The sequence below is a fragment of the Lynx rufus genome, unplaced genomic scaffold (genome assembly GCF_022079265.1).
Source record: "Lynx rufus isolate CCGP_SWC_20201006 ecotype Redwood Valley unplaced genomic scaffold, mLynRuf1.p SCAF_6, whole genome shotgun sequence".
NCBI classification, from domain to species: domain Eukaryota; kingdom Metazoa; phylum Chordata; class Mammalia; order Carnivora; family Felidae; genus Lynx; species Lynx rufus.
The window spans coordinates 88,631,532-88,647,016 of record NW_025814878.1 but is presented as its reverse complement, the minus strand read 5'-3'; the positions used below and the strand labels follow the sequence as shown (position 1 = coordinate 88,647,016).

The window sequence follows — 15,485 nt, the reverse complement described above, 5'->3', positions numbered from 1 at the left end:
TATTAGGGCTTACTTACAATAAAGATGGTCATGGGTCACCTGAGTGGCTCTGTCGGTTAAGCATCTGACTCTTGATTTTGGCTCAGGTCATGATCCCAGAGTTATAGGATCAAGCCCCGAGTGGGGCTCTGTACTGATAGTGTGGAGCCTGCTTGGGATTTTCTCTCTCCCTCTCTCTCTCTCTGCTCCTCCCCTGCTTGTGCACCCTCTTTCTTCCTCTCTCTCTCTCAAAATAAATCAATAAACTTAAAAAAAAGGTGGTCATAAAACTAGGCAGGTATGAAAGCTGTAAGACTGAGGTTCCATGTGCAGTTCAATTAATTTTGTTTCTAAGACTTAAGGTTTCTTGGAATGTGGAAATAGAAGAGGAAGAAGGAAAATTATGGGAGTGACATAATTTTTTTGGCAGCTTTTATCATAGTTTGTAAACTCTCTATGAAATAATTTTATTATTGTCACTATTTCCCTCTCTCTCATCTATCTATTGATTATCTCTTTCATCTATCTACCTATTATCTATCCTCTCTAATCTACCATCTCTCTATATAATTTATTTATATACATACCAATATTATTTATTTATATACACCCACTCAAACTTTGGGTTAATCCCCTAGGCTTTCATCATTTGAGCTTTTAAGCTTTCCCTATTGTTATAGTCACTAGCCCTTTTGTGAACTTGTCTTATTATTTCTTTCACTTTCTAATAGCTATCTCTTTGGGAGTAATAGAGGTACATCATCTTGGTAAAGTTTCAAGTACTTCACTTTTCACTAAAGTCAGGAACTATTTCTTGAAAACTATCACAATCAGTTTTTATTATTTTAGAACCAGTAAGTTGAAATGTATATATATATATTTTGATCTGCACTATGTGATGGGTGATAGAGATTCAACAACAATAGACAAAAACAGGCATGGTCACTGCCCTCAGTTCTATGACAGGAAATCTGGGAATGCTTCCCTAAAGAAGTAAAGTCTGAGTTGAAATCTGAAGGATAAATAAGTGTTAGCTAACTGTGGAGAGGAACACGAGAGCATTTAAGGCAGAGGAAAGAGTATGAATAAAATTCCTATACCAGGATGGAGTGTGGCAATTCTAGGAACTAAGAACAGGCATTTAAAAAAGATCAAGATCTGCCATATGTCATTATGAAAAAGACTGATTTCCATAAGCCAGAACAAAACTGTATCTCATTATTTTATAGTCACACTTAAGACATGACTAAAAATTTCTGTCACTAAATCACTGGTATTCTAAATCTCCAATGTCTTCTATTTATTAACACTTTTGACTTTTGGATGAGAGTTAAACACTCACAGAATCTCAAAGGACATAGGATAAAAAATGGTTGCATTAGTATATTTGATAAAGTGATCTGAGAGAGATTAAATTGGTTCTTACCACACATATGAATATATTACAATACCCCCCCCCCAAATTATGCAAAGGTGTATATAACACAATTGATGATTGGTTCTTGTCCTTCTATGCCAGCCTCTGTTCCTAAATAGGGGAAATAAAGGCTAAAGCTTTATCTTCTGGATGGAGGGTGAGGTGGGATAGAATAATAGTGGATTCTCCAATCTCAGGAAGCCAGGGGATAGTAGGTAAAACTCTATGTCCCCCTATTTTTCTGGCTTCATCTCATCATATTCCTTAACTGCGAGTTTGGATTCCTTGCCACAGTTTTTAAGTCCCAGCGAGCCCCAAGATCCAGAATCATCCCTACTGATATTTAAACTAGACAAGATAGCAGCCAGCAGGTGGCAACAAAATGAACAACAGGAGCCACCTGAGTTGTGCAGCTGGATCCTGACTGGCTGGCTGGGCAGCTTCAGTCAGGCCATTCTATTAACCTTAGGGTAACACAACTGTGCCTGTTACACAACTGAATTGTTAGGACTCTGAACATGGCGTTATGGAGTCTTCTTCTAGACCAGTTTTGCTGAGAAATTTAGAACTACACCAAATATGACAAAATGCAATATTAAGTATTGATTTTTAGAAGCTGCAGGACTTGAGATGTGTTAAAAAAAAAGTTTTATTATTTATTTTGAGAGAGACAGACAGATTGCGAGCAGGGGAGGGGCAGAGAGAGAGGGAGACACAGAATCCAAAGCAGGCTCCAGGCTCTGAGCTGTCAGCACAGAGCCCAACACAGGGCTCAAACCCATGAACTGTGAGATCATGACCTGAGTTGAAGTCGGATGCTTACCCAACTCCACCACCCAGGCGCCCCATGCAAGACTTGAGATATTAAGCAGTGTATGCTTTCCTCATTTCTTCCATGGGACTCAGTTTCCAAGGTCCCCATTTAGACCTTGTGCTTGTGGTCACTGTTCACCTGAGAAGTTCTCTTGTTCTAGGCTTCCTAGAGCTTTAGCAGAGGGTTATGGAGTGATTGAGGAGGTTTAAAGGTGGCAGCATTCTATTAACCCAGTCTTGTCTGTAAAGGCTGGGGTAGGCAGAGATGGTCAGGGAAGTTCTAGGAGGAGAAAGCATTAAATGCGGTGTGGAGTTGTCGCTTGTAGTTTGGGGATGATGGGCAGTAGAGAACCACGTTTCTTCTCCTGCCAGTGTTAGGTGAGTGGGCTCCATGAAGATGAATTTGTGCTATTGGGAGGACAGCAGAGAAATGACTTGGGTTTGTCTCTATGATGGAGAGAACAAGACCGCCCTATTCCCCCCACTCCCTCCTATCCTGTAGTGCACTTGTAAATGTGGAGGAAATCCAGATCTTATGCAAGCCGAGGATTATTATACATTTTTCATTGTCTTTTTGAAAAGAAAACTGACTTAATTTGTGAACAAGCAGGAGTTGAAATTCTGCCTTACCTTGTTCACAGTGGATTCCAGTGGTTCCCAGAGGACAGGAACAGGTATACCCATGAGGCAATGAAACACAAGTTGCTCCTTTGCTACAGTGGTGTGGAGGGTCATGTTCAGGGTCACAGGTGGAAACTGTCTCCGTGCAGAGTTCTCCTTTCCACCCAGGGAGGCAGTCACAGCTGTTGGTTGAGAAAGAAGGCCGCAGGATTTGAGCACTTGAGCAGAGATGGATATGCACTGTGTGTCATCCTGATGTTAACTCGGCAATTGTCACTGAGGTTCCAAGATAGAAAAGATTTTGTACATCAAAGCAAGTAATGATTCAAACTACCAGGATCCAAACTGTCAAGGAAATGAGCTAATGACTGATTATAGGATTACTGGATTCCACATCAAAAATTTTAAAAGGTTCAGCATGTGGATTTGAGAGAGATTTTAGAGAATCATTTCTTTGGACAGAACAGTCCCCTCTCCCTGCCTCACATCACCACCAAGGGAGAGGCAGTGAACACAGTTGCTGCCTCCTAACCTTAAGCCTAGAGGAAAAGAAATTCAGCTTGATATACATTCCATCACATTGGTGAGCACGTAGATCCAGCTCCTTGGGCTGCAAAAGGTACTTTGAACCCCTCCAGAGGCCAGGCAGATGGCAGTGAATCCCAGGGATGGGTTGTGGCACTCCGACTGAGGATCAGCTTGGGGACATATAAAAGGGATCTTGCCCAGAGGGTATCCTGGTAGCTGAAGAGACCTCAACAGTAAGAGGCAGTCAGTTTATGGCTGGGGCAGAATCTAAGAGGTAAAGGGGACTTCCCATTTTGATGACAGACCTTGTCTGGGTTTAGAGAGTGATATTGGGAAGAACCCAAAACAAGAGCAAAGGTAGAGATGCCAGATAAAATGTAGGACATATAATTAAGTTGAGATAAACAATGAATAATTTTTCGGTATATCCCATGCAATATTTGAATTTCAGACAAGCAACATTTGAGATATACTAAAAATTATTTGTTGTGTGCCTGGAATTCAAATTTATTTGGGTGTCCTGTGTTTCCCCCCCTTCATATGGCAACCCTACACTAAGGGCACATGATGGAAAGGGTTACTTTACGTCCCTGCCAGGCCCAGGGAGCACTAAACCATCAGACAATGGTGCAAGTCAAGGAAGCCCATTCCAGGATGTGGTGCATGGTGCTGAGTCAGAAATCACTAGACTGGGGAAAGACAGCAGTAACAGATCGTGCCTTCTTTGCAGACCTTCGGTTCATGTGGTAAGCCCTGGCTGGGTTTAGGCCAACAGTTATGAAGAGTGAAGTGTTGTTAGTATTTTGAAGCGGACCCTCTGAACTAATGCATTGAGAGGGTATTTGCGAATGAAAGTGTCCATTAGTTAAGTTGGAGCAGAAAATTCAATAGACCTCCCCATGTTTTTTATTTTATTTTATTTTTTTAACATTTATTCATTTTTGAAAGGCAGAGAGAGACAGAGCGCGAACAGGGGAGGGGCAGAGAGAGAGGGAGACACAGAAACAGAAGCAGGCTCCAGGCTCCCAGCTATCAGCACAGAGCCCGACGTGGGGCTCGAACTCATGGACTGTGAGATCATGACCTGAGCCGAAGTCGGCCACTCAACCGACTGAGCCACCCAGGCGTCCCAAGACCTCCCCAGGTTTTAATCCAGGTCGAAGAAAAGGATGACTCCTTCTAAGCAGGTTTAAAAAGACAGCGAGAAACAAAAGTAAATTTATGAATACATCCATGAGTTCCAGGTCACACTTGTTCTCAGTTTATTACAATGGTTTTTACTTACTGGCAAACTACAGACACAGATGACATGAACAGCACTGCTGGGGTTGTTGAGAGCATCACCAATAGTATAATTCTGAGAGTGAGCAAGTCAAGACAAGGCAGGTAGAAAACAGAAGTACCTTCAGTTCCCTTTTTTCTTTAGGCTAGAAGAACCTCACAAATTCTGAGGATAGAGGGCAGCTTCTGTAGTCCCCTCTAGGTAATATGACAATATATGTCAATATGAATACATTATATGCCTCGTGGAGGGGTCAGGAAGGAAAATGAACATTCTTTCTGCAAACATTATTAACAACCTCTATCATTTTATAGAAACAATAGGTAAGAGCTTCATAAAATTGAGATTAAACCAAAGAAGAAAATCAAAATCACCTGTAACCTCTGACCATGGTGAGGCTGACATTTTTTTTTAGCACTTGGCAGGTATCTTTCCACTACTTCCTCTAAGAAAATTTTAACATGAAAAATGCTGGGAAAATTGGATATCTACACGTAAAAGAATGAAACTGGATCCCTATTTTAGCCACCTACAAAAATTAACTTGAAATGGATTAAAGAATTATAAAATATAAGACCTGGAACAGCAAAACTCCTAGAAGAAAACAGTTTTTAGTTTTCTCTTTCACAAAACTTTATATAAATGAAATGATATTGTATGTATTCTTTAATTACTGCGTTTCACTCAGGATTATGTTTTGGGATTCACTATGTTGATGCATGTAGCTGCTACATTGTCAATACTATATTACCTCATGGACGAAAGTTCCTATTTTTTGTAGTTGAAATTTCAATGTTTTCTTTTACAGTTTGCATTTCTTGTGACTTAGTTAAGAAAGCTTTCCCTATTCCGAGGTCAGAAAGTTATTATTTTATGTTGTCTCCTCAGACTATTATCATTTTTTTCCTGTTACATGTAAGTCTTAATACATCTGAAATTATTTTTTATGTTTGCTGTGGAGTTAAGAGATCCAATTACAGTTTTCCGTACAGATGACCAATAGTCTGAGCACTTTTCATTGACCAGTTCATCCTTTTCCACTCATGAGCCGTGTCCATGTATGCACTGTCCTGTGCCTCTTTATCCTGTTCTGTTAGTGTACTTTTCTAACTTTCTGTTAACACTACACTGTCTTAATTTCCCCCTCTTTTTTTTAAAAAAAATGTTTATTTATTTTGAGAGAGAGAGACAGAGGCAGAGAGAGAGGAAGACAGGGAATCCCAAGTGGATGCAGGGCTCGAACTCAAAACCTAGATCATGACCTGAGCTGATACCAAGAGTCGGACGCTTAACTGACTGAGCCACCCAGGCACCCCTAATTTCTCCTTCTTTATAATAGGTCTTGATAACTAGAGTGACAACTTCTGCTATCTTGTTTTTCTGTTTGGGAGTGTCTTGGCTATTTTTAGTGCTTTGCTATTTTACACCTTTCCCTTCAAATTAAGGTTCAAGATAGGCAAATTTCCTTGCCTTCTCCTTGTCTAAAATAAGGTTTATTTTTCTTTTGTTCTTACACTGCTGGTGCAGCTCTTTGGAGTCTGAGGCCTGTGAGGAGTATGCTATTAGATGTCTGTAACCTGTGCAGCCCTGAAAGGGTATGTTATACATGCTTCGTGTTTTAGCAGGAACTCAGGGCAAAAGCCAGCTTGATGCTCACTTTCCAGAGTCTTGCTTTCATTTCATTTGGGATATAAAAGATGTGTTGTTTTCACTTCAGGTAATAGTGTTCTGAAAGTATACACTTCATCTTATTCAGATTTCAACATTTCCACTTGGGAAAGTCACTCAAGATGTATAATAGCCCACAGTTCCACAAATAGAACTGCCTATAAATAACCTTTTATTCCATACTCATTAACTTCTCTTCCACAATCTCACATACAATGGTTGAATGTTATTTCACACTGACTTGATAAAATATACTTTATTCTTGTAGTCACTTGTTATATAGTATGTTTTTCATTTTTCACTGTCTACAAATAACCCTGTGATAAAACTCTTATAGCTAAATCTCTGTGCACATCTATGATCATTTCCTTGGGATAAACTTAAATATCATCATGACTTCTAGGCTTTGGATACATATTCCAACCTGCCCTCCATAATAACTGTACCAATTTACATTCCTGTCATCAGTTCATGAGAGTGCTCCTGAAATAATACATGTGTATATAATTGAAAATAAGAAATATTTTACAGGCTTCTTGTTTATTATTGACCCAGTAATTATTTATTAAAATAAAGTGACTTAATGTTTGCCTATACATATTTACCAAGAACATATTCATTTCAAACTCCTATATTTTCCTGCATTTTTGGCAGTCTAATCACATTTATGCTGCACCCAAATTCATGTTATCAACTTAAAAAAATATTTTTGGGGGCATCTGGGTGGCTCAGTCAGCTAAAAATCCAGCACTTGATTTCAGCTCAGGTCATGATCTCACGGTTGTGGGACAAAGCCTGCTTGATTATCTCTCTCTCTCTCTCTCTCTCCCTCTCTCCCTCCCTCCCTCCCTCCCTCCCCCTTTCTCCCTTTCCCTCTCCCCCTCCCCACCACTCTATTTTTTTTTATTAATTTTTTAAAAATGTTTAGTGATTTTTCAGAGAGACAGAGACAGAATGCAAGCGGGTTAGGGGCAGAGAGAGAGGGAGACACAGAATCGGAAGCAGGCTCCAGGCTCTGGGCTGTCAGCACAGAGCCCGACAGGGGGCTCGAACTCACAAGCTGTGAGATCATGACCTGAGCTCAACCGTCTGAGCCACCCAGGCGCCCCTCCCCACCACTCTTGAGTACCTGCGTATCTGCTCTTTCTCTCTCTAAAAAACAAACAAACAAAAAAACACAACTTTTTTTAGTACTTACTATGTGTATAAGACTAGTCATAAAGGATGGGCAGAAGATGTATAAGGAGAGAGCTGTGGCCCAGGTAGAGGTGAGTTGTGCTAGAGTAAGAACCATGGCGCTGCGTTCGCTGAGAACCAAGTGAGTGGCAGACAGAAGTGCTGCCAGAACCCAGAAACCAGCGTGGGGAATAACTCAGGGAACAAAAGGAACGTCAGCACCCATGTTCACCAATGACTGTTAGACTCTGGTGTTGGGAGGAACTGAAAACAAAAATTCTTGTCTATTTGGAACTTACAGGTAGCAGCTTAGGCACATACATAAAATAACAAAAAACTGAGCACACAAAAACTTCTGAGGATATTGCCATTTCATTAAGTAGGGTATTTAGCTGAGTCCTGATGAAAGAAAACATACACGATTATTGTACCTAAGTTAACATTTGTGCAAAAAAAAAAAAAAAAGTTTGAGAAGTTGCATAAGGTTCTCCAAAATGGAGGAAAACAAAATACAGGATTAATCTGCTACAAATTTACATAATGATCATAAAGATTTTTAGTTACTGTTTGAAGAGCTCCAAGAGCATAAAATATGGAAAGACTTTTCTACAAAAATAGACGTCTTCTGGCTCACAGTCCTCTCCTGCCACCTTTATGGGGATGCTCCCCCTCAACCCCTGACGGTTGGTTGGTGGCCTGAGCTTGGATGCCTTATGCGCGCGGGCACCATCCATTTGTAACCGTCTAAATGCACCTATTCACCTTCAGGTTTGAAATGACTGGACGGTTCCGATACATGTTTCAAGTGGTGTTTTATATAATGAAGTTTAGAATTCAGGAGTTTAGAGTATGTGTAGACCCGTTCTGGCACAAACTGCCTTTTCACCTGCTTCCTGACATAGATAGGCATGATATGCACTATATGCCCTTTTGGCTGTTTTCCTATAAATGCTATTTTTAAAAATAAATTTCCTTTTCTCCTCCTGTTCAAATCGACAGATTTCCTATTTAATAGATTCTAAAACAAAAAAAACCCAAGCCCAAAATATATTGTATTACCAATTTCATAAAAGAAACAAAGCTGTACGAATTTTTATATAAAAAGAAAACTCTAAACACACACACACACACACACACACACACACACACACACACACATAAAACCAAAACTCTAATATCATTACTTTTTTATGATGACTGCGCCATCTAGTGGGTCATTTTTATCAACGTAAAAAAAGAGCTAAACAAAATTGATCTCATTGCCTTATAGACACACTGACAGTGGTAAAGTATTTTTATATTAAATATAGCTTAAATCATATTAAGCATAATATAATACAGATGTTATAAACTTATTTGAAAAATAGATCTTAACTAAAATAAATGCTCTCATGCTTCCTCTCAGAATTGTTAGGTCTGAAGCAATTAGGTATATGTTTAAAGATTAAAAAAATTACATTCAAGTACCATATACTATTTTCTTACATTATATATATATTTAAAAAAAATTGTATTTATTTATTTTTGAGAGAGAGAGAGAGAGAGAGGTAGGGAGACAGAGAATCCCAAGCAGGCTCTGTGCTGTCAGTGCAGAGCTTGATGTGGGGCTCGAATTCACGAACTGTGAGATCATGACCTAAGCTGAAATCAAGAGTGAGATGCTTAACAAACCGAGCCACCCAGGTGCCCCTTTCTTACATTCTATCTTTTTTTTTTTTTTTATTTAAAAATTTTTTTTTCAATGTTTATTTATTTTTGACAGAGAGAGACAGAGCATGAACGGGGGAGGGGCAGAGAGAGAGGGAGACACAGAATCGGAAACAGGCTCCAGGCTCTGAGCCATCAGCCCAGAGCCTGACGCGGGGCTCGAACTCACAGACCGCGAGATCATGACCTGGCTGAAGTCGGACGCTTAACCGACTGCGCCACCCAGGCGCCCCTCTTACATTCTATCTTAAGAACATTTCCATCATAAAGATTTTGTGCAAGATCAGATTTTTCTTCTCGTTCCTTTTTTTGGCTTCTTTAGCACACTGTGAAAGGTAGATAATAAAACGTCTCAAATTTTTATTCATTATTCTCTACTTTGGATGACAATATTTTTTTAAGCCTTGAAGTTAATTCATTATAATTTTTTTCTTTTAACCACATATTTACTACTTTTCCTTGAGGAAAAGTAGATTTGGATAGGTATGTGTGTGAGATGGGCTGTCCATAGAGTGGAAAAAGGAGAGCAACACCAAAGAGAGGTAGATATTCATTCATTTAAAGAATATTTGTTACTATTATTTTTACAAGCTAAGTGTCTGCCATAGTGCTTAGTACTGAGCATTCCACAGCACAGAAGGCCCCATTCTTGGCCACAAGGACTTACTTGCTCTTTCTGGGAGGATCAGATTAGTGAGCAGACAATTTAAATACAGTGTGACAGGTGCTAAAATGAGTACTATGGGAACCCATGGGAAGGACACCTAAGCAATTTTAGTGAGTTCAGGGAAGCTTCTGAGGTAAGATTTGCCTACATGAATGAGTGTATGGAGAAGGACAGGCAGTAGAAGCTTAGGCTGGAAAAGGGTTAGAATTCAAGGGCTTTGAATAACAGGCTGAGATAGTTCAACTTTTAAGTGACAGACATGGGGAAGGACATGACTGATGAGGCATATTTTAGGAATATTAATTTGGTATGTATAGGATGACCCCTCATGTAACAACCAACTCTCTAGTGATGTAAGTTTAACCTTAGTGGGATCTTACTATATTTTTGCCCCTAGAATGGGGGTTGGCAAACTTTGACAGTATAGTTTGCTTTGTGGCCATGTAGACTCTGTTGCAACATCTGAACTCTGCCAACTGTTGAAAATAGCCACAGACAATCCACAAAAGAATGGACATGGCTGTATCCCAATAAAACTTTATTGGGATAACCAGGTGATGGATCAGATTTGGCCCATAGGCCATAGTTTGTGACCCCTGCACTAGATAATTGCATGGGGGCAGAGATCAGCTCTGTTTTGCTCTGTTATCATCCCAGGGCCTAAGCCAGTTCCTGGCATATAGTAATTTTCATCGAGTGTCTGAGGAATAAATCAATAAGTCATGGCTGGGGAACAAAGAAGTGGATGGATGCAAAGAGACCTGGACAGGGAAATGGCTTTGAGGATGGAGAGGTGGAAGCAGATATGACAAACATCTGATAAATGTTGGCTTGAAAGATGAAAGATAAGGTCACCTGGATGGCTCAGTCAGTTAAGCGTCTGATTCCTGGTTTCTGCTCAGGTCATGATCTCATGGTTCAGGAGTCTGAGCCCCACATTGACTCTGTGCTGACAGTGTGGAGCCTGCTTGGGATTCTCTCTCTCTCCCCATCTCTCTCTGCCCCTCCCCATTCACTATCTCTCTCTCTCAAAAAAAAAAAAAAGATATAAACAAAACAAAATAAAATTTAAAAAAACAATGAAAGATAATAGTAATGGCAAACATTTTCTGGGGCCTACTGTATGCCAGGCACTCTTCTTGGCACTTTAATAATGTAAAAAAAATTTTTTTAAATGTTTATTTTTGGGAGAGAGAGAGAGAGAGCACGAGCGAGCATGAGTGGGGGAGGGGCAGAGAGAGAGGGAGACATAGAACTCAATGCAGGCTCCAGGATCTGAGCTGTCATCACAGAGCCTAATGTGGGGCTCGAACTCACAAACTGTGAGATCATGACTTGAGCCAGAGTCAGACGCTTAACCAACTGAGCCACCCAGGTGCCCCTCTTATTAGCACTTTAAATGTATTAATTCAATTAATCCTCCTTGTGACCCTATTAGGAGGATACTATTATCCTCCTCATTTTGCAAAGGAGGAACTTGAGGAACAGAGAAGTTAAGCAAATTGAATGGCTGAGTAATGGGTGAGGAAGTCCATACATTTAAGTGCCGTTCTATGTCTCTCAAACAATGGAAATCTTTGGGGTTTCAAAAGAAAATGACTCAAAGAATATGGTGCCATTATTGGGAATAGAGACGTCTGGAGAATGTAGTTTAACAGCAAAATATAAAAATCTTCTTTTAGCTCTCCGAAGTTGGAAGTGACAGCAGGTGATAAAAAGGCTTTTTCCCTTTAAGTATCTAGTGACATGGCTCCTGAACTTGATGAGATGTGAGGACATAGGACAGATTTGTGAATTAAGTAGAACAGCAAATGGCTGAAGCATTTACTATATGATAGCTAAGAATATTCAAAAGATACTGAAGAATCATTGATATTATACACAGAACTGTTTTCTTATCTTAAGTCCATTCCAAAAATGTTAGCTATCCTCAGTTGTTAATACCTAAAGAACAGTTTGTGGGCTCCTTTGTCTCTAAACATGGAGGAATGATAACACAGAAGAAAGTGTTAGGCACTTTGGAAATATGAGTAACAGCTGGTCATGGTGGCAATCAAGAGTTGAGTACTGGAGTATTTTACTAATACAGTTAATTATTTTACATCTGTGCATTTAGGATGAAACTGATTTAAATTTCTAAATTGTAGATGAACTGGGCTTTAATGCCAATGTCATAGCTTAGAAACATCTACAGATTAATTTTTTCTTGTTACAACAGATATTCAACATGAAGAATTTCATTTTCTTGTAATTAGGCAATTCTGAGACTTCTGAAGTTTAAGGTGAACATTGACATGTAAAAGTTAAACTGGAAATGAGATAATGGAAGATTTAGTATTCTTTGTTTGAATATCATTTAAACATCATTCACTTTCTTAATATTCACCAAAGGACTAGTATGATGTCCCACTCCACATCGTTACCAGGGTACACACAGAATACACAGCAGAAAACACAGTTTGGCCTCCTTTACTATATTTTATTTATAACAAATTATTTGTATGAAATATAGATATGTAAAATATACTATTCAAAGGTTATTAGGGCCTCACTGTAGTTCCAGGAACCATTTTAAGTACTTCATAGGTAGGAACTTACTTAACACCCATAACTAACCCTACGAGGTAAATGCAATTACTAGTTTTCAGTGTGCACTTGAAAAACAGAGACTTAGAGAAATATAACCGCTGCTTAACCTACTTTTTCAGTTTATCACATAGATGCTCACTGTTTTGCATAAGAGAGATTCTTTTTTCTATATTAAGGCTAATGAGGGCAAATTATTAGAAACAACATTATGAGAGGAGAACAGAAAGGAAAAATTCTTGGAGGGGCTGGTGCCTGGCTGGCTCAGCTGGTGAAGCATGTGACTCTTGATCTTGGGGTTGTGAGTTTGAGCCCCACATTGGATGTAGAGATTACTAAAAATAAAATCTTAAAAAAAAGAAAAAGTTCTTGGAGCAAATTTAGCTTGAGCTGGGTATGTAAGAAAATTATGGTTACAGATTTGTGGGTTTTATGTGCATGAGCAAAATCACAGACATAGTACCTAGAATGAAATCTATGTAATGTGATAATAAACTCATATGAAAAGTGGGATTAATGCATGTTATTTAGCAATAGATGGTCACATAGACTAAAGGACTCCACTTCTGTATACACAAAGTATTTCTCTGCAATTTGAAGGGAAAGAGAAACATACCTGAATCTCCTCCTTAAGCCATCTGTTGTGCTCAATGGTTTCATTCATGTCAGTTTGCTTCTCTTTATGACTTACTTCCATTTCAGTAATAAGCTGGGAGAATAAGGTAAGTGTGATATGATGGATATCACTTTACCTGCCAAAATTTACTGGATGTCAAATGACATGCACAAAATTTGAGGCTTTGAAAAATATGCAAGTAAGCACTAAAACAAATAGACCTTACTGTATAGTGGAAAGTGATGGCATGTTAAGACCAAACATGCTTATAAGGAAGGGTCGTTATAAGCACTCCACCTGCTGAATTTCCCCATGGCTTTCCTTTCTTTTTAAAAGCTTTTCTTAACATTTATTTATTTTTGAGAGATAGCAAGAGACAGAGCACAAGCTGAAAAGGGGCAGAGAGAGAGGGAGACACAGAATCTGAAGCAGGCTCTAGGCTCTGAGCTGTCAGCACAGAGCCTGATGTGGGGCTCGAACCCACGAACTGTGAGATCATGACCCGAGCTGAAGTTGATGCTTTAACTGACTGAGCCACCCAGGCGCTTCCTTTCTTTGCTGGTGAGATCACTCAACAAACTCTTTGATGACATCTCACAGAGTGTAGAAGGATGAGATGAAATTACCTTTACACACTAGTAAAAGTACTGGTCGTTTTCTGTGAGCCTCAGTTCTAATGTTTCTGTTGTCCAAGTGTAAGGACCTAAACATTATTTTATGTTAGCAGTTGGACTCAATTCCTCTTAGCGAGAGAACTGTCTTTGGGAAACTATTTACATGAGTTTGGAGTGGATGGTCGATCATAGCTGCAGTCATGGGAGCATGAGGCTGGACTACCACAGGAAGATAGGCAGACTGCTCTGCCTGGGGCCAGAAGGGAAATTTGGTTTGTTCTAACCTAGGGAATCAGTTAGAGCAAAATGAAGCAATGACAAGAAGACGAAGAGTAAGTATTGTGGAGTGGCCATGTATTTTTTCTGCAGTGATGGGATGACCAAAACATAAGTTGGAAGTTGTTTAGGTGACCATAATATAAACATTTCCCTTCAATCATTGCATGTATCCCCTTTCTCTGCACAAGTATAAACAGTCTGATCTATCTCAAAGTGTGAATGGTTTTGTTAATTTAGTAGAAATCAAATAAGCTGTCACTTTTAGGCATACATTGTACAGAGTAGACTCTGCATGGGTGGAAGTGAGACATACGCAATCATCCTGGAATCTGCATTAATCTTGGTAAGATCTTTGGGCTTTCACAGTTTATGTAGATCTCAAGGCTCTGGTAGAAAGCAACTGACATCTGAGTTACACAAAAACCAGGAGAGAAAAGATATTTCTCTTAAAGCACAGTAATTGGGAAGCTTGCTAAAATCTACACTGAATTCTTACTTCTGTTATTTTCTTGCTACTTAAATGATAAAGGAACAGAAAGTATGAACTTCTTTTAGAATTTACATCCTTCAAGTATGTTTTCCATAGGTGGAATCAAATAGTGGATTTGTGTAGTTTTGGTAGCTAAGAACTGAAGGCAGAGAAAGACTGGAATAAAATATCCCCACCTTTTAGAATGCAAACTGGTGCAGCCACTCTGGAAAATGGTGTGGAGGTTCCTCAAAAAATTAACAATAGATCTACCCTATGACCCAGCAATAGCACTGCTAGGAATTTACCCAAGGGATACAGGAGTGCTGATGCATAGGGGTATTGTACCCCAATGTTTATAGGAGCACTTTCAACAATAGCCAAATTATGGAAAGAGCCTAAATGTCATCAACTGATGGATGGATGAAGAAGTTGTGGTTTATGTATACAATGGAATACTACTTGGCAATGAGAAAGAATGAAATGTGGCCTTTTGTGGCAACGTGGATGGAACTGGAGAGTGTTATGCTAAGTGAAATAAGTCATACAGAGAAAGACAGATACCATATGTTTTCACTCTTATGTGGATCCTGAGAAACTTAACAGAAGACCATGTGGGAGGGGAAGGGGGAAAAAAAAAGTTGGGGGGGGGAAGGTAAACCATAAGAGACTCTTAAAAACTGAGAATAAACTGAAGGTTGGTGGGGGGTGGGAAGGAGGGGAAAGTGGGTGATGGGTATTGAGGAGGGCACCTGTTGGGATGAGAACTGGATGTTGTATGGAAACCAATTTGACAATAAATTTCATATTAAAAAAAAATCCCCACCTTTTAAAGGTAGTTATCTGTAACTGGTGGAATCAAGAGTATATTCTTATTTTATACTTTATGAATTTTACAAATTAGACAAAGTATATATTATATGTACTATTGTTTTTTAATTCAAGCATATACAAAAGTAGGAAAGTATTAATAAACATCCTTCTCGCTTAGCTTCAAGTGATCAGTTTTTGGCTCTTTAGTTTCATTTGCTTCTTTGTCTACTATTTTTCTTTTTTTGGCCCC

The 15,485-nt window shown here is 39.2% G+C and overlaps 1 protein-coding gene across 1 annotated transcript in view; it reads right to left on the bottom strand.

The window, feature by feature from the left end:
* Positions 1-15,485, bottom strand: part of EYS (eyes shut homolog) — a 1,631,667-nt gene that overhangs the window by 36,418 nt on the left and 1,579,764 nt on the right. The window contains exon 40 of the mRNA XM_047102761.1: positions 2,840-3,012. Coding sequence (XP_046958717.1) covers positions 2,840-3,012 — 173 coding nt within the window. The remainder of the gene's footprint in view (positions 1-2,839; positions 3,013-15,485) is intronic.